The sequence below is a fragment of the Pelobates fuscus genome, chromosome 9 (assembly GCF_036172605.1).
Source record: "Pelobates fuscus isolate aPelFus1 chromosome 9, aPelFus1.pri, whole genome shotgun sequence".
In the NCBI taxonomy this organism is placed as follows: Eukaryota; Metazoa; Chordata; class Amphibia; order Anura; family Pelobatidae; genus Pelobates; species Pelobates fuscus.
Window position 1 is genome coordinate 149,434,350 of NC_086325.1, and position 27,998 is coordinate 149,462,347.

Genomic DNA, 27,998 nt, shown 5'->3' on the forward strand with positions numbered 1-27,998 from the left:
GTCCCTAGAATATGTCAAGGTGAACCCCTTGCATGGGGACTTGCATATAAACCGGCCAGCTGGCCTGAATAAATTCAATCCTGTTGTACCCTTCATCTAGTCTAGGCTGATGTTTGGGTATACGTCTGATTGCTTGGGGAATTTACTTGGATACTGCAGTTTCTTCTGGAGAACGTTCGAATCAACACCCGAACTGCAAGCTATAATCACTCAGCCTTTAGCAGTTCAGGAGGAACCGAAAACGAATGGTGTATCTGAAATACCAGCGGTCCTAACACCTGGATTTTGCAAACTGACTCCAAATTACCTTGAAAATATTCTGGATTTCACCCTTTTGGAATGCAGCCAAACGACTAAAATCCAGAATTGAATTATGGAAATACACATCCGATGCTCTGATGCAACAAAATTGGAAACTATCAGCCTGGAAGTTCATCTCAGTCTAATTTACACAATGCAGCTGAACTTGATTTGTCAGTAAATAGTAGCCAATTCTAATGGAAGCTACTACATTGTAAACATCTGCTACAACTCACTCCAAGGGAGAAAGGGTTCTCCATAATCCTTATACCCCAATAATGAAATCATAAAACTATAAGTTTAAAAATATTTATATGATTATCATTATCATGATATATTAACTCTATTTGAATTCATTATTTTTAATATCATAAACCCTTTACCCACTAGCTGCTTGCACTGCCAAAGGGTAAATATGGTGGACATCTATACATTTCTTTACACCGTAACATTTCCCTACCTGCTCCCAAAACTCAATTTTGCTGTAAAATAATGCTGATGTACTGAAGATAAACAATTCCATTATTAAATAAAGATAATTATTACTAATCGGGCTGGATCAAATAAAATATAAAGTAAAGGCAAACATTATGGCTAGTTTTAACTAAAGATCCTTTGATGGGTCAGGTAAAAATTGTTAGCTTATAATGGGGAATTAATAAACTACCAGCGTATTCTGCAGTGTTTTTTTAATGTAGTAAATATTGTTTGTTAGTCTTCAGAGTCTAAATTCAGGTCCAGAGACCTACGGCTTGCAGTACGCCTTGTAGTCAGTGCAACAGTTGCCATTACTGCTACACGTAGCATTGCAGTTACAAGGGAAATTTTTGGACGAGGACCCACAGCGCCCATTGCAGCTTGCAAATTCCACTCCTGCGCAGTCACAGACGCCATTGAGGGACAGACCTCCACTTATCCCTACAGTGGAACTGGTCTCGAAATATCGACCACTGTAAAAAACTGTAACAAAAACAGCACACACAGCTCATTTACATCGTGATTATGGCCACGTTCGTTGACATCATCAATAAATGAGACAGCAGCAGGAAATGATAACCCTATCTTATATATAATTTAAGACACATTTACCTCCTTAAACTATAAACTTAAAGTATATCATCACTTTAACTAAAACTACAAAGTTGTCTGAAAGTGAAAGTTAACCCAAAAAGATTTTAATAAAAAGTACATAAAGGAAAAATGGAATAAAAATATTGCTACACAATATCCACCACAAGCACCATCCTTACAAGAAGCAATAAGGATTTTAAGATAATTGAGGAGGTCTGTATGACGGATGGAGAAGAGATGTCCTGAAGCAGACATCTTAGGATTGCCTTAGTCTACCCTGTCTCTTACCATTATATTTTTGCATTTTTTTTTTAAGGTTTCTACTCCTTACAATCCCTTTTCCTCGCCATGTTTAAAATTTTTGAATTATTCCTAGTTGCGAAGTTACATGGACGAAAGCCATATAAAAATCACCTGTAGTTCTGAGAATGCCGATTGACGAGTGCCCTACTATTTGTGTTCTTTGTGCACTACTCCAGTGTTCTTTAAACTCTCACTGTTTGTGTCTCTACTTTGAGTCTTCAAATTCTATCTATAAGAATAGTGTTCCTGCTTAAACCAAAATGGGTCTTCGGCTGCTGTCACCCAATTCAGACAAGACACAAAAGGTTGTATATTCAGAGAAGCCATTTCTACCGACCATTGTTATAAATGATGTTTATTTGGGTATTTGTGTCCTCTCTGTCTGGTTATTAACCTTTGACCTCTCTCAACAACAAGTCGATTTCACCCACAGAATGTCCATGCAATGCATGCATTTTAATTCTCTTTAAACTCTAGGAGACTTAGTGCATGTAAGCCCACAGGAAGCCAGCTGTTTCGGACATCATGGAACCACCACATCTGCCACAACAATCACACCACTGTAAAATCAACTTATTCTTTTGCCACGTCCAAGTGGTCACAGCTGAGAGAGGTGCAGATGGGTACAGATATTTACCCATCTGCTAAAAAATATACCAATTAGTCCAAAGCTTTATTTTGCTTATATTATCAATTTATCATGTACATATCAGAAGATTGCAACAACAACAACAAAAAAAAAGCAGCTAGTAGACCCTTCTACCTTCATAAATGTTTTAATTTGAGGTATTTTGTGTTAATTTAGAGTGGAACTGTAAGATTGAATGTCTTTGTAAATTGCCTATTATTATTTTTTGGACTAAGGCAGTGCAATATATGTTGAGATAGTCTAGGATTTATTTGGTAGTCTCCTGTCTCAGCAAACATTGCATCATCTGGTGAGTGTCCCAAGATCACCTCCAATCCTCCCTTCTCCTTTTAAATGTGCCAGTTTAAAACAAGGTTGGGATATGTATACCAATGGATACGTCCCTCAGTAAGTCAACTTTTGGAAACCACCAGGTTTGATTTGATTATAGCATTCACAGCGTAGGCATTACACAATAAAACTCATCCAGTCTCTACCCGACACATCTGGAACTAAGATCACACCGTACTCACCATCTTCATATAGTTCCACCTCAATTGGGTAGTGATCGGACACTGCTTTAGCCTGAGATGAAAAAGAGATTAATTTTAGTTCTATCCCTGAAGTATCCTCTCTAACTGAAGTAGCAATCCTTACAAATATGTATTTATTTTTTTTAAATGGCAAACTTATATTTTAACCAATGTAACTTTTAATTGATGTTTTTTGAGCATGTACTTAATTAAGGCCTCAGTCACAATTGCACCTTGTTTTCATTTGAACGCAGTTTATGAACTTTAGTCAGAGTTGTGTTTTTTTTTTTTGGTTTTTTTTTAAGCATGATTAGAGTCCAAAATATCTTATTAGTTCTCTGACTGGATGCCAACTAAGTTAGAAATCAGGGAACATAAAAGGTGGTTTAGCTTTTATTATCACACAATCTTGAGAGCGATTTGCTGGGATTGTGAGGTTGATGACAAACAAAATGGAGGTTTGGCAAGCTCGGCAACTACATCACAGGTTAAAGATTTTCAACAGCCAGCACAATAACCCGCCACTACATCCATCAAAACAGCTGTGAAGTAGTGAAGTGATTGTGTGTGATATGTGGTATTATTCTGTTGTGTTGTAAATCAGCATTATTATCTGTGTGATCTTTACGCATATTCAAAACAAACATTTTGACTGTAGAAGATGTCTATATTGGTTGTGTTATCAACTTTTGCTGAATTATAATATAATATTATTATAGTAATAATTTCTAAATCTTTTTTTTTTTTTTTTTTTTTTAAATCTTTATTTTATTTGTGATCAGTGTAACATCAAACATGCAGTGCCACAACAGCTACTGCAGGTGTAGTCAAAGCATTTCAGGTTGCAGCAGATTAGACAGCACATTTTTGTAAATATAATGTGGAATTAACAGGCTATGAGACTTCCATAGTTAGTGTACATGCTAAAACATGAGGTTAACAGGCTATAAGAAATTAACAAGCTATAAGACATCAATAATAGGTAGTTAACATGCTAGGACATTGGGTATCGATAGATCATGGTAAGAAGCATAACATGTTATTAACAAGCTATGAGACAGCAGTGGATTATAGCAAATTTTGATTAGATAATGGCAGCACATAAACTGTAACTTTACGGTTAGATTGTATATATGGAGCAGTTCCTGCATTCAGGAGCATGGTAGTGGAATCCAGCAAGAACAAGCAGTGCCTGGCTGACTCTGGTCTGCAGCTTGTACTCATCCGATTCCAGCTGGGTGCCATACGCCGTCCTCGAGGGCTCTTATCGCCTGAGATGTCGGATGCTTTGGCGTGGCTGAGTGCCGGGTATCCGGCATGTGATGGTGTGCCCCGCGGTTATGCAGGTCGGTAAGGTGATTCAGGCCCCTGAGTCTCATGCAGCGGGGCTGGTCAGTCCCTCGGGTGGTGGTTGTTATAGGTGCCGGAGGTCTTCAGCGGTGAGCAAAGGTAGGGTTCAGGTGTATCAGGTTTTGCTTTTGTTTGTGTTGGGACGATGCGTGAGGCCTGATCAGCCTTCTTCGCGTGATCCTCTTCCCTGCGGGAGCCGCGGGTATTTTCTGTGTGCGCGGGAGGCGTCGTCTAGGTGAGGAGCTGCTTGCCTGTTGTAGGGCATGTTGCAGTGCCCTTTTCTCCAGCTTCAGCCAGAATGCTGCCATAATAGCGTCTAGTTTGGTCTGCAGCGTGGTCTCAGTGCTGAGATCTTGGTTGCGAGGGAGGCACGGGGTGCCCGCCATTAGGGGTGAGTCGGCAGTTAGGTGAGTCGCTTGTCTGGCCTTCACCTCCCCCTCGCCTCTGTGAAGTGTAGCTCTCCCGTGTTGGACCGTGTTCACCCCCGACGGTCCCAGGGGGGGGTAACGGGGCATCTGCCTCTCTGTAGCAGTTGCTAGGTTTCCTCGGAGCGGGAGAGCGGCCGCCTCTCCCACCCGGTGCACACAAGGCCGCATGTTGTCTCACGCGTGGTTACTCGATTTTTACCGGGGCACCGACCCCTACAACCAGGCCCAGCAGTGTCAGGCGCCGGAGTGGGCTCCAGGTGGTTCCGAAATTAAGCTTGATGAGGCCCTGTGTTGCTTTCGTTGGCAAAATTGTGGAGGAGCTTCAGTGAAACACGTCTGTCCTCCATGACAGTTAGGCCCCGCCCCCTAAATCTTTTTGTTTTAACGTAAGATATAGTTTTTTTTTTCTGCTGAACTGAAAATACCAGAAACGTTGTTGAAGAACCTTAGAAAGATGTGATTATAAACCCATCTCATCGTTGGACATGAACATGTAGATAATTATCAAATGATAGATTGAGGTTGAAACCTATAATCATTTTCTGTAAACCCTACATGTACATGCTGAAAATCATTTTATCTTCGACACATTTGTTTCCCTTTCTCATAATGTTCATTGCTACCTCTTTAACTCACTGTAGTGGTTATGATGCCAAGAATGCCCTGCAGCCTTCCCCTGGTTTAATGTCACTTCATTTAGGAACAGTTTGATATAAATCAGGTCTATTCCAGGTACTCGGAAACTGATCCCAGTTCAGCCGCATTAATAAAGCAAAATTAACATTTTTGGATTAACGATGTCAACGTTGTCCAACCTGAACATTCGATTGGCTGAGTAGAATGGCCTACCAACCCCCTCCCCCCCCCCCCCAACACACATACCTACCCAGGGCCAGATTAAGAGCACAGTGGGCCTGGTGCTGACAATTATGATGGGCCTAATTACGGAATCTTATCGACCAAAAACACTAAAACAATCATACCTCCCAAGCGTCATGTATCTGATGGAGATGGTACTGGATGCAGCTATAAGAAAACACATACTCTATGCTAATCTCTCTCTAATTTATGCTTTCATCTTTCAAGTAAATTCATACCCCCTAACAGCAGTGTCCAGTGAAGCAGGAAGTCAATGGGCGGGGTAAAAGGGTGTGCCACTGGCGCGAATCACGTGACCGGACCCGCCAAAAGGGGTAAACGTGCCCAAAAAGGAATGCATGTCAGGCTGCCAGCCAATCATGCAGGCTGTCCAACTAAGGGCATACTATGCAGGCAGCACCCTGAGCTTGACATAAATGCATCTAATGATGCGCTCACTCCATGCTTTCTAAGGACTGTCCCCTAGCACTCGCTGGTCCACTTGTCTCCTTACCTTCTTACTAGCAGGCAGAAATTCCTGAGACAGAAAATATGTATGTAGTGAGTGTGGAAGAAAGGAGACATGCCACAGTGTTAGAGTGACCAACGTCTGCATTACCTAAACTAATTTTGTCAGCCAGTCCACACAAGTTTTGTTCCCATACATCCCTCTTAAGCTTCCAAACTTAAAGGGACACTATAGTCACCAGAACAACTACAGCTTATTGTATTTGTTCTGGTAAGTAGAATGATTCCATTCAGGCTTTCTGCAGTAAACACTGTATTTTCAGAGATGGCTGGCCGCTCCTTACATGGCTGCTAGAGGTGCTTCCTGGGGCAGTACTGCCTAGTGTGCAGCACTGCCACTCAGTGTCTCCACCCTCTGCATGCAGCCACTGAACATTCCTCATAGAGATGCATTGATTCAATTTATCTTTATGAGGAGATGCTGATAGGCCAGGGCTATGTTGGACTTGTGCTGGCTCTGCCTCTGATCTGCCTAGTTCTAGACAGTCTCAGCCAATCCTATGGGGAAGTATTGTAATTTGCTCAGACCACCACTTCTGATGATGTCAGCAGACAGTCAGTTCAGAGGCAGAGCCAGCAGCTGCAGACTTGAATACAAGTAATATTTTACTATATTTAGGGAGGCAAGAAGGGGCCAGGATGGTGGTTTTAACATAATAGGGTCAGAAATACATGATTGTGTTCCTGGCCCTATAGTGCTCCTTTAAGCAAGAGTATGTGAAGAGTAGTTAAGGTTGCCACCTTTCTTGGAAAAAAATACCAGCCTTAATCATTTGTATAATTAATTAGTTATGCATGACATCACATGATGTAAATCACAAGGAGTGACATCAGAGAAATTCTGTAAAATCACCAACAAACTACTCACAGTTGGATTCTGCTGTATAGATGGATTGCTCCCAGTGTCTTCTTGGCTCCCAGTGTCTCAGTCTCGCAAGTCACCCAGTGTCTGTGTCCCTATGTATCACAGTGTCAGTGTCCCCATGTCTCCCAGTCCCCTAGTCTCCCAGTGTCTCCATTTCTCCCAGTGTCCCAATGTCTCAGTGTGTCCCCGAGAGACATGGGGACACTGAGAGACATGGGGAAACTGGGAGACATGGGGACACTGAGACATTTAGGGAAACTGGGAGAAATGGGGACACTGAGACACTAGGGACACAGACACTGGGAGACATGGGGACACTGAAACATTTGGGGACACTAAGACACTAGGGACACAGAGACATGGGAACACAGACACTGGGAGACTAGGGGACACTGGGACATGGGGACACTGGGAGACATGGTGACATAATGTCTCCGTGTCCCAATGTCTAAGTGTCTCCCAATGTCCCTATGTGTCTCAGCGTCCCCATGTGTCTCAGCGTCCCCATGTGTCTCAGCGTCCCCATGTGTCTCAGCGTCCCCATGTTTTCCAGTGTCCTCAAGTGTCTGTGTTCCCAGGTCTCCCAGTGTCTGTGTCCCCATGTGTCCTAGTGTCTCAGTGTCCCCTAGTGTGTGTCCCCTAGTGTGTGCCCCCTAGTGTGTGCCCCCTAGTGTGTGTGTCCCCTAGTGTCTCAGTGTCTCCATATGTCCCCATGTGTCTCAGTGTCCCCATATGTCCCCTAGTGTCTGTGTCCCCTAGTGTCTGTGTCCCCATATGTCCCCTAGTATCTGTGTCCCCATATGTCCCCTAGTGTCTGTGTCCCCTAGTGTGTCTGTGTCCCCTAGTGTCTCAGTGTCCCCTAGTGTCTCAGTGTCCCCATGTGTCCCTGCTGCCTTTCCCCCCCCCCCCCATCCCTCACTTACCTGAGCTGTAGAGCTGCTGTCTGGACTCTGTGCTGTGTTGCTGCTCCCCCACAGATCAGTGAGTAGTAGAGAGAGGCAGGGATATGCTGTAACTTCCTAGCCCTGCCTCTCTCCACATACAGTGACATACATACTATGTGTATGTATGTTAATCCGGCCCTGCACCTACCCACATGGTTAGCCTGGCTTGGCCTAGGCTAACTGTCCAGTCACAGCGGTCAAGGTTATCAACTGACTTTGATAATGAGGAGATGTTAATTCCCATTTAGCAATGTAGCAAAAAATAGGGTGTTCTCTGGGGACTGGGAAACGCCCTGTTCTAAAACAGCTTGACATTACTACAAGCTTTAACTCACTAGGTAGTGAGTTACCACAAATTAACACAAAATGGCAGAAAGGAACTTAAATTGTGAACAGCCCTTGATTAGGACGTGCCTACACACACCAGGTGCCTTCCTCGCGCACAGCTTTGATTGAAAACCACCTTTAATGGTAAATTATGTAAACCAAACACAGTTGTACACAATCTCTATCCTCACCTCGTCATTGGTCAGCCCATATTCCACTTCAAAGTTCAGAGGCTTGGCTGAATCAGGTATCACTGCCTTCTGCATTCTCGAACCACTGACCACAAACCTAACAAAGGTGAGATAACACAGCACATGTTACGGACCTTGAAGGCAGCATCCGTTCTATAGCGACACATTTTCTCCAGAATGCATCATTTGGTTTTCATAAAAGGTGTTAAAGGGACGCCTCAGGCTAGACGCAGGCATAGGCAACCTTCAGCAATCCAGATGTTTTGGACTACACTTACCATGTATGTCGGCTGTAAGAGCATTATGGGGCATGGAGTCTACAACATTTGGAGTGCCGAAGGTTGCCTACCCCCAGTAGAGTATACCTCCATTTTTAGATAAACCATTATATAGATGACTTACTAAAACTGATGAAAAAAAAAAAATACAAATTAAAAAGTACTCATTTTTGAAGCTGATGTGTTTGGTGGGAATCCCTAGACTGAGCTTAGTTCAAAGAAACTAGCATTAGCATTTCTTCAGTGGGAGGGGACTATTTCCCATAAACTCCTGTTCAGAAAAGGTTTAAGGGATGTGTAGTTCAGGGAAAATGTAAATGGAACTGCTACCCAAGCTGATAGCTATACCGCTGTACCTTACCGAAAGTTATTTTAATGGATATTTTTAAATGGCGTGATTAGCTCCTTAGCAGAAAGCGGTGAGTCTAAATAAATTCATGATTGGCAGTTGCCATTACCTCTAACCAGCAGACTTCTACATGGCAGGAAATTTATGTTCTCCCGAATTATTTTTCCAAAGATAGAAACATTTTCAGGACACCTGAATTTCCCCAGATGTTGGTTTGGCTCTGCCGAATTATGATTCGGAAACTGAATCAGGAGAACAAACCAAAAAGACACAGAAATGACCTGTCAGTGTGCTTCAAAACATATACATACTATAATAATATGTTTATACTTTGCAGTACACTGAGAGGGGGATTCTCCCACCATTTAGTACACCGAGCAAGTGAGAAAAGTAGATAGATAATAGAAGGAAAACAGGAGGACAAGTAAAAAACATTGATATGTATATATTATATATTTATTAATTATATAATACTGTATATAAATATAGATTTTTTTTTTCTCCTGGTCCTTATGTTTGTCCCTCTATTTCTCACTTGATTGTTGGCTTAAATTTCTCAGTATTGTAATTCAGTCCGAAACAAATCTCCAGATCTACTAACAAGTTCCTTCACAGACGGGATGTCTAGATCTGCAACGTTTACCTGGGCACATATTACATGGTTACATAGTTACATAGCTGAAAAGAGACTTGTTTCCATCAAGTTCAGCCTTCCTCACATTTGTTTTTTGCTGTTGATCCAAAAGAAGGCAAAAAAAAAACAGTCTGAAGCGCTTCCAATTTTGCAACAAGCTAGGGAAAAATTCTTGACCCCAGAATGGCAGTCAGATTTATCCTTGGATCAAGCAGTTATTACCCGACATTGAAAGATTATATCCTTGAATATTCTGTTTTTGCAAGTATGCATCTAGTAGCTGTTTGAACATCTGTATGGACTCTGATAAAACCACTTCTTCAGGCAGAGAATTCCACATTCTTATTGTTCTTACAGTAAAAAAAACCTTTCCCCACACACATTGAGCATTAACCACTGCTCACCTGTCATAGGCACAGTTATTGTTGGGGCTGACGGTGGTGTCGGCCCCTTCACCAATCAGCCACTGGAGGCTCTGTTCCTGACGAAGGCGGATGCTGGGCCAATGGCTGGCTTTCACATAACTGCAGTCTGAGTTGTAGTCTCCCAAAATCATAATATCCTGTGTTCAAGAGGAAATGTAGAAATCATCATAAATGCTTTTTGTTTACTTCCGTTCTGGAATACACAGACAGGATGTCAAGATAACGGTGAATTATTCCTATGAATAACTGGATATTGCAATTCTAACAGGGCTATTCATTAAACCAGGATGGCCATCCCATCCCCTCTATGCTGGTCAGACTAATAAAACAACTTTACCCTGAGCAGCAATGGGTGGTTGTACTTGGCTGAGAGTTTCAGCTGATTGCTTTCAGCCTATTATAGCATCCTATGCTGGTATAAAATGGTATGGCTAGAAGGAAGTGTGTAATCTCTCTGTTAGCCGCACCTCCAGGAGAGGCCAGGCTGTGGGTGATTAGTGATACTTATTTAGTGTTACTGCCCAAAAATGGTTTAACACTGATTGCCGACACAGCACCAGGGGACTCCAGGCACTATAACCAAGTCAATGAGATGCAATGATTAGATTGCCTACAGTGTCCCTTTAAGTGTACTAACAATTGTATATCCTGAGGTTGCCTATCCTGATAAACTGTTCATGAATAAAAAAAATTGTTGCATTTGCAGATTAAAAGCACGCTGAATTACTTCAACTGTCCTGATTTGTCCTAGACAATCCCAACAGATATCACAAAGTTCCGCCATCTGGCCAAATGGTCATCTGTTTCTCCTCGGTACCATAGACATGAATGACATCAGTTACACAAGGAGAAAGTTATATGTTGGATATTTCAAGACGAGCTTCTGCTTTGGGCCTCATCACTACCATGGTTGAGAACACATTGGAATTAATTACACAGCAGAATCTTGAAAGATATGTTTAGAATACATCAGTTCCTCCTGCTATATCCACCATTCTCATGCCTCCCCTGCCTCGGAAAAGTCATGATATTTCCCTGAATTACACCGTGGGTTATTTATTACTTTAATTATGCTGTGTGACCCCCTGCTATTAAATTACATAGTCTGCGTGTTACTGTCATTCATACCCCATGCTGTTTCAATGTGGGGATTGAGGAATGTACGAGTCTATAAATAAAATTATATCAGGAATTCAGGAATAAATTAGGAACCTCTGTAAGCAGGCGTTGCTTGGCGTCTTCCCACACATCGTACAGAGCATCTACCTCCAGCACAGCGTAATCTGGGCTTGTGTGAATCGTAGCTAAGACAAAGTCTTTCAACTCTAAAGGAGAGATAAAAAAAAAATAGGATCAAGATCTTATGTTTGGCTGTGCATCACGGGAAATGTAGTTTAGCAACATCTGGATTGCATAGGTTAGCCATGACTGATTTTTAACATCCAGAAAATAGGTAAACATGGTTAGTTTTTATAAATACAAAAAACTTTTGAATCACACAGCTATGTTACAATGCTGCCGCCCATCCCATGTGTTCCTTATTAGGGGTTAATAAGCATTTAGGGGTGTATATAGAAAATACACCTTTCTGTCTCATTGGAGATATCTTTGCCAGAAGCTCAAGGAAGCAAGGTGAAAGGTTAGTGTAGGGCCCACCTGAGAGGTTTGCCTTGACGTGGCAGGTGGGCTAAAGTCTTTCATAGCCATTGGAGAAACTAAATAACCTCCATTTGTTTAAATATGCATAGGGATTTGGGAAGAGCGCAGGTAATTTTTTTTCTATGGTTTGTTTTTATATCTGGGATACAATGCCGACCCAGGCATCTATCAGCTTACCAGGGAGTTCTGTTATGTTGACAACGGGGATCTATTCACAGCTGTGTGATAAACTGGAATTAAGCTAAATGAATCCCTACTATGTTTAAGTGGACCTCATTACTGCAGTGAGATTCATTTAAAAACAGGTCAACCGAATAGCAACCGAGTGAGGTTTTTAGGTGGTCCATACCCACGCTTGCTCGCAATTCCTCGGTGGGGGATATTGACATGATCACAGTCATCTACTGGTTTAGCACGGGTCCCCGGAACCCATGCTAGACCAACAGTGGTCCAGGGGCCTTTTAGTAGCCTGCTAATTCTTTTCACATAAAGAAACTAAAAATGAATGACGTTTCAGCCAACAGACCTTCATCAGGCTTGGTTATTCAATGCCTCACTGATGTACTATAAGGTGTGGTATATAGTGCACCCCTTTACAGGAACCATCATGCTGAAGTTATTTTTATTTCTTACATGGTCGGACCATGGACCCCCAACTCATCTCATAGGCAATCAGCTGATAATTGATAATACTGTGCTCTCTGTATATACTGACTGTCCCCATTCTGATTATAAGTCGAAAATGATTATTTTATTTTATGTTTACGGCATCTTACAGTTTATCTGCTAGCTGTTCATTCAGCCCGTCGTCTCTTTTAGTTTATTTTTTTTTCAGTCTGTGTATTTCAACTGCAAATTTGATTATAATTTTTTTCTGCGTGTGCAAGGACTTGCAAGAAGTGCAAGTCCTTGAAAATCGCACAATAAGTAAAGACCAATTCAAGTGACTGATTTGCCTGTCTAGCATAGATTTATACAAAAAGTATGGCTTGTCAAGAAGCACTTCAAAACTCTAAAAACAGATATAAATAGAGAAGTGCAAAAGTTACAAATACTCTGAGCCACTTTATTATGAATCAAATAAATGACGTATTACAAATAATTATTTATGGCTTACAAATAAATACAATACACTCAGTAGCCAATTACTATGTCCACCTGTATACCTGCTTGTTAATGCAAATATGTTCTCAGCCAGGCAAGTGGCGTCAACAATACATAAAAACATGTAGACATGATCAAGAAGTTCAGTTATTGGTAAAACCTAACATCAAAATGAGGAAGTGACTTCAACCATGCAATTAACACAAAAAACATTCAGTTAACGGTTGTTCTGTTGGCAAAATTGCTAATTTAGTATGAGACTCAGGAGAGAAAATTACAAAAAAAGGCAACAGGCTTGACAAAGACTACTGCATTTAGTGAAACCTTTCATATACGTTGTTGCTTAAGAAATGGGAGGCATAGGCAATGGAAATTATGTATATATGCAACAATGTACCTGTGTTGACTAAAGAGACCGGCTGATCTCCAGGAGGTGACCTTTTGCACATCTAATCTGCCCTGGAAAGCTTCTCAGAGTAGGTGGAAAGGTCTGACTGCTTCCAGTGAAAGTCGACAAGCACTTTGGCAATGTTTAGTTGCCCAACTGTTTAAATCAGCGTTTCCCAATTGGTGTTCTGCAGAACCCTGGGTTCCGCAAGAACACAAACGGGGTTGCGCCAAAATCAGTGTGTATATCAGTGTGTTTGTATGTGCCTATGTGTGTGTGTATGTCAACATGTGTGTATCTGAGTGTGTGTTAGTGTGTGTATATGACACTGTGTGTATGTGTCAATGTGTGTATCTGAGTGTGTGTATGTGCAAGTGTGTGTATATGTCACTGTTTCTATCTGAGTGTGTGTGTATTTGTGAGTGCACACACACACAGATACACAATGTATGTCAAAGTGTGTATCTGTGTGTCAGTGTGTGTATCTGTGTGCTACTATATGCCAGTGTGTGTGTATATGTGTGTCAGATTCATATACACTGACACACAGATACACACACTGGCACATACAAACACAGATACACACATTTTGACACAGATACACACAATTTGACACACAGATACACACACCTTGACACACAGATACATACACCTTGACACACACACACACAGATAAGCACTGTGTGTCAAGGTGTGTGTATCTGTGTGTCACTGTGTGTATGTGTGCTACTACGTGCTAGTGTGTGTGTATCTGTGTGTCATACACACTCACATACATACACACACACAAATACACATTGATACACACACTGGCACATACAAACACAGAAACACACCTTGACACATAGACACACACCGGCACATACAAAAACCAGGGGGTGGGGGGTTCCATTATGTTGATACGCTATGTCAAAGGGTTCCACAGGCAAAATTAATTGGGAACCCCTGGTTTAAATGCTACAGGTTAAAAGAAAATGGCTGCTTACCATGTGCATCTTTTTAAGGCCACCGCATACGCATCTTCTAATGGCTACTTTCAGGAGAATACTGTATCATATAGCAAAGCATGAATCATCTCAAGCTGCTTCCATGAATATAACAATAAGTTCCATTGACTCCGATGTCCTCCACAGTTACCAAATTGATCGATTTGCATCACAAATGTGGAGCTGACCAATCTGTAGTAAATGATTGAAGCTATGTTGTCGGTATAGGCCAGAATCTCTATGAAATGTTTCCAGCACTTGTTGAACCCATGATACAAATTATTAAGACTGTTCTGAGGACAAACGATGTAGTATAGAAACATAGAAACAAAGAATGTGGTGGCAGATAAGAACCGTTTAACCCATCTAGTCTGCCTTATCGTAAGTCTAGGATATGCCTATCCCACTCATGCTTAAACTCCCTCACTGTGTTAACCTATACCACTTTAGCTGGAAGCTATTCCATGCATCAACTACCCTCTCAGTAAAGTGATACTTCCTGATATTATTTTTAAACCTTTGCCCCTCTAATTTAAGACTATGTCCTCTTGTTGTGGTAGTTTTTCTTCTTTTAAATATAGTCTCCTTTTTTCCCATGTTGATTCCCTTTATGTATTTAAATGTTTCTCATATCCCCCCGTCTCATCTTTCTATCAAGCTATACATGTCAAGTTCCTTTAAACTTTCCTGGTAAGTTTAATCCTGCAATCCATGAACCAGTTTAGTGGCCCTTCTCTGAACTCTCTCCAAAGTATCAATATCCATCTTGAGATATGGTATCCAGTACTGCGTGCAATACCACAAGTGAGGTCTCACCAGTGTTCTGTACAATGGCATGAGCACTTCCCTCTTTGTACTGCTAATACCTCTCCCAATTAGTGATGTCCCGAACGGTTCGCTGGCGAATAGTTCCTGGCGAACATAGCTTGTTCGCGTTCGCCACGGATGACGAACATATGCGATGTTCGGTCCGCCCCCTATTCGTCATCATTGAGTAAACTTTGACCCTGTACCTCACAGTCAGCAGACACATTCCAGCCAATCAGCAGCAGACCCTCCCTCCCAGACCCTCCCATCTCCTAGACAGCATACAATTTAGATTAATTCTGAAGCTGCATTCTTTTTTTTTTTTTGTATTTTTTTTTTTTAGACAGAAGTGTGTTATATTTGAGCATGCTAGGCTGAACGTGCGTATAGCATGGCTAGTTGCACTGAGGGTATGAGTATATAGCAGTACATTGTTGTGAAAGATGGCTGTCATGTTTAGGGTGTAGCTTGCACGTCAGAGGTGGCTCTCTGATTACATGGTCTGCAGCTCTGCGGAGCTGCAGACCGGGAGCAGTGGCCACCGGACCACCAGGGAGCCCACTGGACCACCAGGGACTAGAGGTAGGCTCTCTCAGCCCCCCACCACACTCAGCCTCCCTACCACCACCCCCCCACCACCCTCAGCCTCATCACCCTCCCTACTACCCTCAGCCAGCCTCACCACCCCCCCACCACCCTCAGCCTCACCACCATCCCCACCACCCTCAGCCTCATCACCCTCCCTACCACCCTCAGCCTCCTCACCCTCCCTACCACTCTCAGCCTCCCCACCCTCCCCACCACCCTCAGCCTCCCTACCACCCTCAGCCTCACCACCCTCAGCCTCCCTACCACCTTCAGCCTCACCACCCTCCCCACCACCTTCAGCCTCACCACCCTCCCCACCACCCTCAGCCTCACCACCCTACCCACCACCCTCAGCCTCACCACCCTCCCCTCCACCAGCACCACCCTCAGCACCCCACAACCCTCAGCCTCAGCACCCCCAGCACCCTCAGCCTCACCACCCCCACCACCCTCAGCCTCCCCACCCTCCCAATACCCTCAGCCTCACCACCCTCGCCACCACCCTCAGCCTCATCCCCTCACCACCCTCAGCCTCACCACCCCACCAGCCTCAGCACCCCCCACCACCCTCAGCCTCAGCACCTCCCAGTACCATAAGGCCCCAGCACCCTCAGCCTCACCACCACCCTCAGTCTCACCACCCCACACCACCCTCAGCCTCACCACCCCCCACCACCCTCAGCCTCACCACCCCACCACCCTCAGCATCACCCTCCCTACCACCCTCAGCATCACCCTCCCTCACCACTCTCAGCATCACCACCCTCACCACCCTCAGCATAACCCCCCTCACCATCCTCACCACCCTCAGCATCACCCCCCCACCCCAACCACCCGCAGCATCACCCCATCACCATCCTCAGCATCACCCCCCACCCCCCTCAGCCTCACCCTCGCCACCCTCAGCCTCACCACCCACCCCCTCAGCCTCACCCCCCTCAGCCTCACCCCCTCACCACCGTCAGCCTCACCCCCTCACCACCCTCACCATCAACCCCCTTCCTTCTCACATCACCCCCCTCCTTCTCACATCACATCACCCCCCCTCACTCTCACATCACCCCCCTCACTCTCACATCACCCCCCTCACTGTCACATCAACCCCCTCTCACATCAACCCCCCCTCACTCTCACATCAACCCCCCTCCTTCTTACATCAATCCCCTCCTTCTCACATCACCCCGCTCTCCCTCTCACCATCACCCCCCTTTCCCTCTCACCATCACCCCCTCACACCATCACCCGCCATACACACAACACACTTCAGTCTCAGACAAAAACGCAAACATGCTCACAGAGACATAAATTCTCACACACAAGGATACTCTCTGTCAGACACACTCTCAGGCACATACACAGGTAAACTGTGCATCAATGTGTATATGTGACACTTTTTTGTTAGTGGGGCCTCATGTTTGAGTTTCGCCTAAGGCCTCATAAAGTCTAGAGCCGCCTCTGTTGCACTTTATCAACTGTGTATTTATATCAGCAGCTCCACCACTAGTTATAAATCAAGTGTGAGTCGCCCCATGAGATGAGACTAGTGAATAACATAATACATGAAAGGTTAAGGTAAAGGCATGTAAGGAACTACGACAATAAACTCTTTAGGAGGTGAAATAATGACATGTTTAAATGCTTGCTACTTTACGATTAGTTAATGTGCAGAGAGCAGTTCATGTGATCAAAGGCATGGTGTGGAGGATCGGCTATAGTGGGACATGCTTGGCAGGCTGCTGTTTACTGCTTGTGCTTATCCGATCCCTTCTGGCGCCAGGTGCAGACCCTGGGAGTCCCTGATACCTGGAATAACAAAGGCAAGTCTCTGGCTGAGTGCCGGGTTCGCGGCTTGAGGTGGTGGAAGCTTGTTTTGTCTGGTAGTTGGATCTGTCCCGGTGGTGCTTCACGTCCAGTGCGGGATTGTGGTGGCTTAAGGTGGAGGCGAGTGCTTGACGTGGGGCAGGCTCTGCATTTCTGTTTGTGCCTCCGGTCCCGTCTTCGACGCCTATTGCGTTGGTGGATTTTAATGGGGACTGCTTCGCTTAGCTGTGGTGAAGCTTATCCGGGCTGTGGTGGAGCTTGTTGGGGCTTCCTGCTTGTTATTTGCTTCCAAAATTGATTAAAGAGTCTGTCCAGCTTAGACTCAATATTCTGCCATGCTTTGCTGGTACCAGGAGGACACGCGGCTGCCGCCATATTGGGAGAGTCGCAGATGAGTATGTCAGCCTGGGCGGCTGTGCTCTGTGCGTCCATTAGCTCCACACAGCTTCTCAGGGGTGGACCGGGATAACCCCCACCGGTCCGAGGAAGGGGGGTAACGGAGCTCCTTCCGGGAAGTAGCTGCTCCTGGGCATCCCAGGATCGGGAGATCGGCCACCTCTCCCACCCGGTGAGCACCAGGCCACACTTGCCACGCGGAGGTAAGTAAGACTCTGTCGAGTTGCTGACCGCTATTAAGCATGTCAGGTCGGTCAGGTAGGAGCAACATTGCTGGGTCATCCCCTTCTGGGGGGAAATTCCCTTGTTGATAGCTGCTTAAAGTGAGATATTGAGGGAGCTCACATGAAGTGCGTCTTTCCTCCATGACAGCTAGGCCCCGCCCCCCGGAAGCTGCATTCTTAGTGAGAGGAGGGACAGTGTAGCTGCTGCTGATTTAATAGGGAAATCGATAGCTGGGCTAGTGTATTCAGTGTCCACTACAGTCCTGAAGGACTCATCTGATCTCTGCTGTACGGACAGCACCCCAAATAGCCCTTTTTAGGGCTAGAACATCAGTCTGCTTTTTTTTTTTCCTGTGTAATCTAATTGCAGTTGCCTGCCTGCCAGCGTGTGTGTCAGGCTCACAGCAAATACTGGGCCCACTTGCCCAGTGCACCACTCATATCTGGTGTCACAATAGCTTGCATTTAAAAAAAAATAAACTTTTTTGACTGTAATATAATCGCAGTCAGTTTCCTTCACACGTGTGCGTTTCAGGGCCTGCCAGGGCACAGTGTCACACCAGTGCAACTCATATCTGGTGTAACAGTAGTGTACATTTAAAAAAAAATACAGGGGGCTTGTTGTCACATTTCGGGGACCCTTGGTGTTGTACGTGGCTGGGTGGAGGAAGAGACCTTCAATGACATCAGTGAGGACAAGGAACGGGACATGGCTAGCTTGGTATCCAACCTTGTGCAAATGGGGAGTATGCGGTTATGCAAATGGACTGTTTGCGGTTGTTTGCGGTGCGTTAAACGGGGAGTTTGGTCTGTCACTGTGAAGCGGGCGTAACCCTTACACTACCTGATCGATACAACATCATACCTGATGTTTTAAAGCACGTTATTCCAAACAATTTAGGAATGTTAGGTGATTTATGCCCTTTATGGATTAAAACCAGACTCTGCATCAACTATGTAATTTTCCATGGGAGTTTTGCCATGGACCCCCCTCCGGCATGCCACAGTCCAGGTGTTAGTCCCCTTGAAACAACTTTTCCATCACTATTGTGGCCAGAAAGAGTCCCGGTGGGTTTTAAAATTCGCCTTCCTATTGAAGTCTATGGCGGTTCGCCCGGTTCGCCCGGTTCGCCCGTTCGCGAACATTTGCGGAAGTTCGCGTTTGCCATTCGCGAACGAAAAATGTTATGTTCGGGACATCACTACTCCCAATACAACCAAACATTCTGCTAGCATTTCCTGATGCTCTATTACATTCTCTGCCTACCTTTAAGTCATCTGAAATAATTATAAGAACAGTGTACGTAATAAAGTGGTCACTGGGTAAATGTCAGAGTACGGGAACTAGGCTATCAGACACTTAGATGGCTAACCTTTGTGCAAACACTAGTAGACCAATAGTCTTCTTTCTTATTGGCTGTCATGTCTTAATAGACATGCACACTTTGAACATTTTCTGGTTTTCTTCTTCTATAACAGTGTGGACCCAAGATGTACTTGAAAAAGCTAAAAGTATCGTTGATCAGTCACGTCTGAATCAAGAGTCTGGCTACTCTCCCCTTCCTTTCCAGTTATAGGGTCCAGAAGGATGGGACACTAGTCCTAAACCGGGACTGTTCCAACCTTATTGCTGGAACCATCGAATGTATGAGAGAAAACTACGTATATACACATCCATATTTATAAAGTTTCATGGGTTGTGTTTTTTCAAATAATTTGTCAAATAACTCTCCGTATATGTTACAATTAATTATTGTCATTAAATGTTATTAAGCTGCTAGTAACCTGCATTTGCTCTGTGGTATGAATAATCAGAGGTACAGCACATTAAAATAAATAAATACATTAAAATGATAATGCAACACAGATGTGCCTGGAGTCTTGTGTTTAAGCACCACCTTGTGGTAACAACTTTAACAGCAACATCCCAAAGAAGATAGCTGAGAGATTGTGACACCACACATTCTATCTACTTATTTTAATATAGTCAGACCAGGTTAGGACTGACGAGCCTCAGAAGGCCAAACAGTTACACATTTACATACGTAGTAATGAAGGTTCAAATAAAGGCTCAGTTCCATCAAGCTCAACCTTTCACACAACTCTTATTCTGGTGTTTCTCCAAAAGAAGGCCAAAAAAAAATTTTGGATTTATTTTGAAGGTAACAAAATAGGAAAGAAATCTGTTCCCGACTCTAAAATGGCATTCAGGTTTCTCCTTTGACCAGCAAGCCATACTAATTCCATTAAAATCCCCAAAAGAGTAAGAGCCTATGAACCTACTCAAATAGTACAAATTAATGTCTAAAAAGTGCCAGTGTTATTTTCGCTTATTTGCATGTCTTGCATCCCCCACTATAGGCTTTATAATATCTGTTTTTTATGCAGTTTTAAAAATGTCCTTTATGATATGTGAATGGAGTACAGCTGGATATTTGAAATATTTTTAGTTAGCCCATGACAGTGCCACATTTACGCTGCTTAGTTATCTTCACACTTTTACACAATGAAAGATGTTATAAATATCTTGGGCATTAGCATGACAACTAGAAACGCAGTTTGAACATTCAATTACATATTAAAAGTATTTATTTGGGAATTATAAATGTGCAACTGTAAGTATATAAAAAATACATGATGTCACCCCAACACGCAGAGTTTAGGGCAGAAAAGAACAAAAGAAGGAAATAGCGTATTACTGGGCCTAGAATGGCCGGACTTAACATAGGCAGAGATAACAGAGTAGTCAGTAACGAGCCGAGGTCAGGGTAACAGAGAGACAGCAAAAACGAGAACTAGCCAGAGTCAGGTACACGGTAATCAGTCAGATAAACGCAGGGTAAAAAACAAAGCCAAGGTCAATACCAGAATATAATGCAATAGATCAAGGAATGCACTAAAGGATACTGGGACAGAAACCACAAGTGGGCACAGTGTACAGTGTTAGGCAAGTTTAAATATCTTTAAGTAACATTCGATTGGTCCACATCATGCCTGTGCCCCCAAACCATGCGTGCGTGGGGACACTGGAATGACGTGGACTAATGGCAGCCAGAAATTACTTGGGGCTCCCATTGCCCCTTTGAGAGTGTGCTTGTGATGCAAGGGTGATGCATGGGCTCTGAATTTGTTCCATGGAGTACCACATCTGGGTCAACCAGATAAATGTTCTCAAGAAGCACAGCGAGACATGTGAGGCATTCAACGCATATGAGAGTGCTTCAACAGCGCTCTGTGCATTCTAAACTCTTAACGTGGCTTGTCAGTGCCACTGCCTGTCACCTGGCATATATGCAAGACTTTTTTTTCCCTATCATCGTCTTTGAGTGAATTATTCTGTCCACACCCTATCATTACTACACTTATGGGTTCATTGAGTCTGTTGGGTCTATGGGTCTGTTGAACACTGTAAACTAGTGATGTCGCGAAACTGACTGCTATTATATTGCAGTCAAAAACGTTTAGTTTTTTTAAATGCAAGCTATTGGGACACCAGTGAGTGAGTGGTGGCACTGGGCAAGTGGGCACAGTATACGCTGTGAGCCTGACCCACACGCTGGCAGACAACTAACTGCTATTCAATCTATTACAGTCAAAATTGTATTTTTTTATAAAAAATGTACACTACTGTTACACCAGATAAGAGTTGCACTGGTGTGACACTGTGCAATGGCAGGCCCTGAAACGCACACTCGTGAAGGAAACTGGCTGCTATTATATTACAGTACAAAACATTTTGGTTTTTTTAAATGCAAGCTATTGTGACACCAGTGAGTGAGGGGTGGCACTGGGCAGGCCCTGAAACGCACACTAGTGAAGGAAACTGACTGCTATTATATTACAGTCAAAAAAGTTTCGTTTTTTTTAAATGCAAGCTATTGGGACACCAGATATGAGTGGTGGCACTGGGCAAGTGGGCACAGTATACGCTGAGAGCCTGACACACACACGCTGGCAGTCAACTAACTGCTATTCAATCTATTACAGTCAAAAAATTATTTTTCTTTTAAATGTACACTACTGTTACACCAGATATGAGTTGCACTGGTGTGACTGTAGTGGACACTGAATACACTAGCCTAGCTATCAATTTCCCTATCAAATCAGCAGCAGCTACACTGTCCCTACTGTCACTAAGAATGCAGCTTCACAATTATTGTAAAATGGATGCTGTCCAGGAGGTGGGAGGGTCTGGGAGGGAGGGTCTGCTGCTGATTGGCTGGAATGTGTCTGCTGACTGTGAGGTACAGGCTTGGTCAAAGTTTACTCAATGATGACGAATAGGGAGCGAACAGTTCGGGACATCACTACTGTAAACATGTCATCAAACGGAAATGCAGGTTCTGGAAAACAGAGGCTTAGCACATATAAACCAGATTTAGTTATTTCCTGACTTTTACTTGCCCTTAACCCAAGTCTGCTTCTTATATAATCATTTGACCTCTGCCAGAATCCCCATAGTTCATAATCCTTTCACAATGTTCTCACTGATGACAATATTTATTGCTTTACCTGTAGTCAAAGAAGAAAAACGAACCACAAATGGCTCCCTCATGAATGTGTCCGTGCCACAGACTTCACAGTCATCATCATAATGATACCACTCTGTTGGCTTTAGGATATCTTCTCTGCCGAGAAAAATAACGGGGAAGAGTTTAGCAACTTCATCAAAACCTCTCCATCTGGTGCTTGGCTTTCAAACAGCTGATGCAAGCTGTCTCGTAGCGCTCTGGTACTCTCACAAATCTATTAAACTCCAGGGCTCTGCGTGAACCAGGTGTTAATGTCTCTCAATGCCAATTTCAAGATAAAGTCTGATTGATGCTGTATTATCATATTTGCACAACAATAATGTATATCCCTCACTAAAGGAACTGGTCATCGTGGAGCGTTCAACCACATTTCCTCTTTGTAAAGGAATTAGATTTCTGAAGTAATATTGTGCATAATCTACCTGATTTTGTAGGTAGACAAGCAAGCAAACTAACAGTACATAGCTTCTTGATCCAAGGAGAAATCTGACTGCCATTCTGAGGTCAAGAAAGGTGTTTTTTTCTAGTTTGTTGCAAAACTGGAAGTGCTTCAAACTGTGTTTTTTTTTTTTGTTTTGTTTTTTTTGCCTTCTTTTGGATCAACAGCAAAAACAGATTTGAGAAAGGCCGAACTTGATGGACACCAGTCTATTTTTCAGCCTATGAAACTGCGTAACTATGTAACATAGTCTTCTTCTATTTGCCTATGACCAGTCACTTTCAACGTCAGCCCACCATGAGATCAATCCACATAGAAAATTAAGCAACATGGGGCCTTGCATCAAGCATTGGACATACCAAAAAATATTGGTTCTAGCAAGGGTGGTTAGCTTGGGGTGAGAAGAATCCTAGCACTCACCATACAAGTTCACAGAGAAAGAGCACATCATATTAATTATGGTAAACATGTAAAAAACCAAGTGTAGCATGCACTGTTTAAGAATTCACAGAAGCTTAATAGCTTGTCTTAACCACAGAGGCTGTCAAAAGAAATAGGTGAAGCAGATCCCTTCTACTCGAGAGGTCCAGAAACCCCAGAATAAAATATCATGGAAAGAATGTCTGAGGTGAGCAGCTTAGCAAAAAAATAATTACACACAGGAAGTCTACATTGCAGAGATCATAATATGGTGGACAGTGACAAGTGTACCCAGAGCATTTTGTGGACTGTATTGTTGCACAACCTACCTGTATATATAGACATACTTCTCCCGGTAAGTACTACGCCCCAGGTGATCAGAGATCAACACGTTGTACTTTAAACCAGTGGCTCTAAAAATGAAAAACAGATTAAGTAAAAATAGAAAATGCACATTACCTAGTGAGTTTTTATTTGTTTCCCTATTTTTATTGCAGAGAACAGAATTCTGTCTTGGTGCTAAGCTAGGCCTGATAGTTCCAAAGCAACAGTTTAGTCAAACATTCTGCATAGTGTAAACAAGCAATTAGCTAATTTATTAACCATACTAGTGTATTATAAGGTTACAGAAACCTGAAGTAGTTATTGTTAGTGATTTCATACACACATGTATTTATAGGTTGACATCATCACATTGTCCTAATGTCCGTTCTTCTGACATATGGTAATTAGAACTTGCCCAAATCCTATTAAATGCAAAAAATGTCAACATGGTGAATATGAAATGCCGAACGCTGTACAAAAAAAAAAAAATGTTTACCCCAAGATTATTTCCTCCTACTATTACCAAACGGGTGCTATAAAATGTTGGAGTGGTTTAATTTGCAGATACCTGTACTTTGCATTCCACACATGATGAATGCAGCCAACTTATTTAGGATCCAGAGAAGATGACCGATCAGTAAAGACTAGTTTCCTCGCATAGTATATAGATGAGTTTTGTTTTTTTAAGGCAGTTACACTCTCAAATAAAATGTTCTCGTGTTCGGTGTTCTTGCTCTCCTCTAACATCAGATGGGTTTTAGAATCATGATGACGGCCAAGAAGAGATACTCACAGGTTGAGCTCCTGAACAAGCCTGATAATCGCTGTGTTATCTGAATTCATTACTTCTTGGACTGAGATCAGCTCATATCTTCTCAATATCTTTAGCAGAAAAGGGAATACGGAAATAGTGGCAACATTTTCTTCAAATATAAAACACCAAAACAGAACATTGAATTCAATACATATAGTTCTAATGAAGATTCACATTTTTTTTACTAAACTCCACAACAGCAAAAAAAATAACATAAAAACTGGATAACCAATGAGAAAAGAAGCAATCCAAATAAATAGAGGGCAGTAACCCAAACCCTTCCTCTTTCTTTATGCAAAACAAGGCGACAACAATTCAGAAATCAAATTCAGTTTAGTATTTGAGGACAAACTTTTAAAGTAATTTTTTTCAAAATATTAAAGGATAAAAAAAATATCAATGCATCACAAAATAGAATATAAACATATTAAAATATTAAATCATTTTAAAAGTTTGTTAAAAACATTAAATCATTTGAAAAGCATAATATACTTTTATTTTTATTTTTTAATTATTCCAAAACATCAACTTAAATGTGGATTTCTTCAAATGTGTTAAATGGAAACAAAATGTATATATCTATGTATTTCTAAAGATAAAACTATCTCATAAAATACACATAGATCATAGATGTTTGGTATTAATAACCATTTTCAGATTCTATACCCCAAATTTGGAGGCTATAAAAAAATATATAAAAGTGGATATGAAAAAAATGATGTACTGATGTTGAATGTTTAATAGGCAGAAATTGAGATAACGTTTCAGGAAGTTTGTAGGAATGTTTTGATTGAAAGCCAGGGGAAGTGCGGCTACGGCTACAGAAATGTAATTTAATTCCTATATGGCATAGAATTAAGCAGTGAGACTGCAGGTGCATGACGCTTTCTCTTTCAAAGTCTCATTTTGCGTCTAAAGGGAGATTAAATTCCAAGGATCTCCAATTTATAACCATATATAACCAAATGCAAAGGGTACATATTTTCAACTAAATCTATATCCTAAGAGTAGATGACTACTCTTGCATGCTCTGCAAAGAGTACTGATAGCACCTAAAAAGTCACACTGCTATAGACTGCAGAATTTATAATGTAAAACTACTTTAAAAATATTAACACGTATTCCTCATCCTATTGATATGATTTTTGTCATAACATTAACTTAACTGTTATCTAGCATTCTTCAGAATCACTTTAGTATCAGCCATTATTCTTACACGTATCAGAAGATCCAGAACAAAGGGATCGTCAACTTTAGAGATGGCAAACCTCTGGATGTTGAATGAAGCAATTTTAAAGGCTAGACAGGCTTGAAGGACGTAGGCTGTGAGAGCCAACACGATCAGCCACCTCATGTCTCCTAAAAATAGATATAAGATATGGGTTAGTTTAGGAGTAACAGAAATTCCAAGCCAGTTGTCTTGCCCGATGGAGTCTTCATATATTTCCAAGAGTTAGAAGCTAAAGAATAAAGAATCATAAAGAATGCTATGGCCATGAAATGAATGCACAGACGTGCTCTAGTAGATATGACTTACACACCTGGTCATTTTCCTGCGTGTTCCTTTCTCTAAACAGGAGTATATGTGCCATTAACCTTAATGGCTCAAAGTTATATCTTCACAAGCCTACAACACAAACTCCATTCATTTGACTTGTTCATTCATTTTGTGCACTCATTGAATTGCGCAATCTGATATTCTTTCTTTTGTTTTTAAAAAGAACTAGCTAGGAATCTGACGTATCCAGAGAAAACAATTCCTTCTCTTGTCTTTCCATGGAAACGTAGAGTGGAACTTTTTGAGAAAAGAAAAAAAAAACGATTTCGTCCTTCTGGCACGCAAGAGGTCAAGTCCCTTTGTTCTGATATCTAATACTATATAATAGAATGGTAATTGATACACAAGGCTAAAAAAAAAAAACAATTTGATTTTTATAAAGTGTAACATTTGGATTTTTGTTAATCGTTCGCTATCATTTTTGTTCACTGCAGTGTGAAATTATCAGTAGTTGGAATGAACAATCAGGACAAGAATAAAGTTAAAAGGTTACTCTAAGCACTATGATCATTTCAGTAATGTGAAGTGGTCATGGTGCGTGTAGTCTGTATGTGCAGTTTTTTTACTATGGCCTCGACCCCCCATGTCACCCAAGTCCTTTCATAAGCCCATCCTTTCTGACATCCCATGAGAGGAGTGACATCACCAGTGGAGGATCCGGTTTCTAGGACAACTTGGCCTCAGTGTGGGATTAAAGGTAATTTTTAGCTATTATCTTTTTTTTTTTTTTTTCTTAAAAATATTTGAGGGGAAGGATGAGGGCATTAAAGCTTACTCTACTTTTTGGTTGGAATAACCCTTCAAATAAATATAATGATAATGTAGTACAAATCAGTGTGAATATAAAATGTTGTCTATACCTGATTACGGGGCCATTCCACAAACAAATCGGAGAAAGGACTAACCCTTGTCTCTCGAAATTTAACAAGAAGCTCAACCTTCAGCACCATGGGCAATGTCTGGCTCAACAGGAATGCCAATCCTTCATAACTAATGTACGAATTGTTTTCCGCATCAAGTATTTACATTCCAATGAATACTTGATACAATCGAGCTGTAGTCAAAGGGCGACCTCTGAACATCCAAACACGGAACCCTAATAAGTTTTGAAGGTATTTCGTCAAAGGCTACCAAGAGCAGCATGTTCACAAACTACAGAGTGGTTAATTCACTGACTTCACACAATTCAGTTTAGATTGTACGCCTTTGAGTAACACTAAGTGTAATTCACTAAGGTGTAAATTGTATAAATTGAGAATGAGAATTCAAAATGAATTTCGAATTGTACAAATGCATCTTTGCCTTCTTACATATGACTAGTAAAAGAAAACATATCTTGTTTTGCTTTGAGTTAATGTTGTGTCGTTTCCTTTTCTTTCTAAACTAAAAACAGTGCGTAAGATATCTAAGTCACTATCCTATGCCTTGCTAACTTAATACGTCATATTTGTGACTTTTATGCTTGTCATTTCCAATCGACACATACAACAATAAAATAGTTTAAAATAAAATTGTAAAAAAAAATTTATAGTCAGCAAAGTTTTTAGCTTAGCTTTGTTGGCCAATAAAATCGAACTTGAATAACTCTTTGATAAATAACCTTGGCTTCCGTGGCACTCAAAAGAACTGTCTAAAATATCAACCTTTAAAAAAAAAAGCCATCATAAACAAATCTATAAAGTAAAACTATGAGTGTCTTAGGTAAGGAAAAAAGCTGTTTTTTATGTCCTCGATTTAAACAAAAATAAGTAAATAAACAAAATTCAGATAGAAAAATAAGTTACCTCCTGTATTTTTAATTCCCAGTTGGAGATATGTAGAGGTGTGATAATAATCCACAGGCTTTTAAGTTAATGTTCCGTGACTTTACTTTCAGCAAAACCTTTTATACATTTTTCAAATCAACTGTGAGAGAAAAAGCTATAT

General features: G+C 41.9%; 1 protein-coding gene across 2 annotated transcripts; it reads right to left on the minus strand.

Annotated features, from left to right (window-relative positions):
• Nucleotides 1–607: 607 nt before the first annotated feature.
• Nucleotides 608–27,958, minus strand: LOC134573179 (deoxyribonuclease-1-like). 2 transcript variants are annotated; one of them, XM_063432726.1, is made up of 10 exons: nt 27,857–27,958; nt 25,731–25,873; nt 24,494–24,582; nt 23,706–23,789; nt 22,498–22,613; nt 11,225–11,337; nt 9,992–10,149; nt 8,327–8,423; nt 2,836–2,887; nt 608–1,260 (listed from the first exon to the last, which is right to left on the minus strand). In XM_063432726.1, the coding sequence occupies exons 2-10, from the start codon at nt 25,866–25,868 to the stop codon at nt 1,046–1,048; spliced, it is 1,062 nt and encodes a 353-aa protein (XP_063288796.1). In that variant the 5' UTR covers nt 25,869–25,873; nt 27,857–27,958; the 3' UTR covers nt 608–1,045. The 2 variants fall into 2 exon arrangements, with proteins under 2 accessions (XP_063288796.1, XP_063288797.1); XM_063432727.1 differs by having other exon boundaries at nt 25,731–25,870; nt 27,857–27,928.
• Nucleotides 27,959–27,998: the final 40 nt, after the last annotated feature.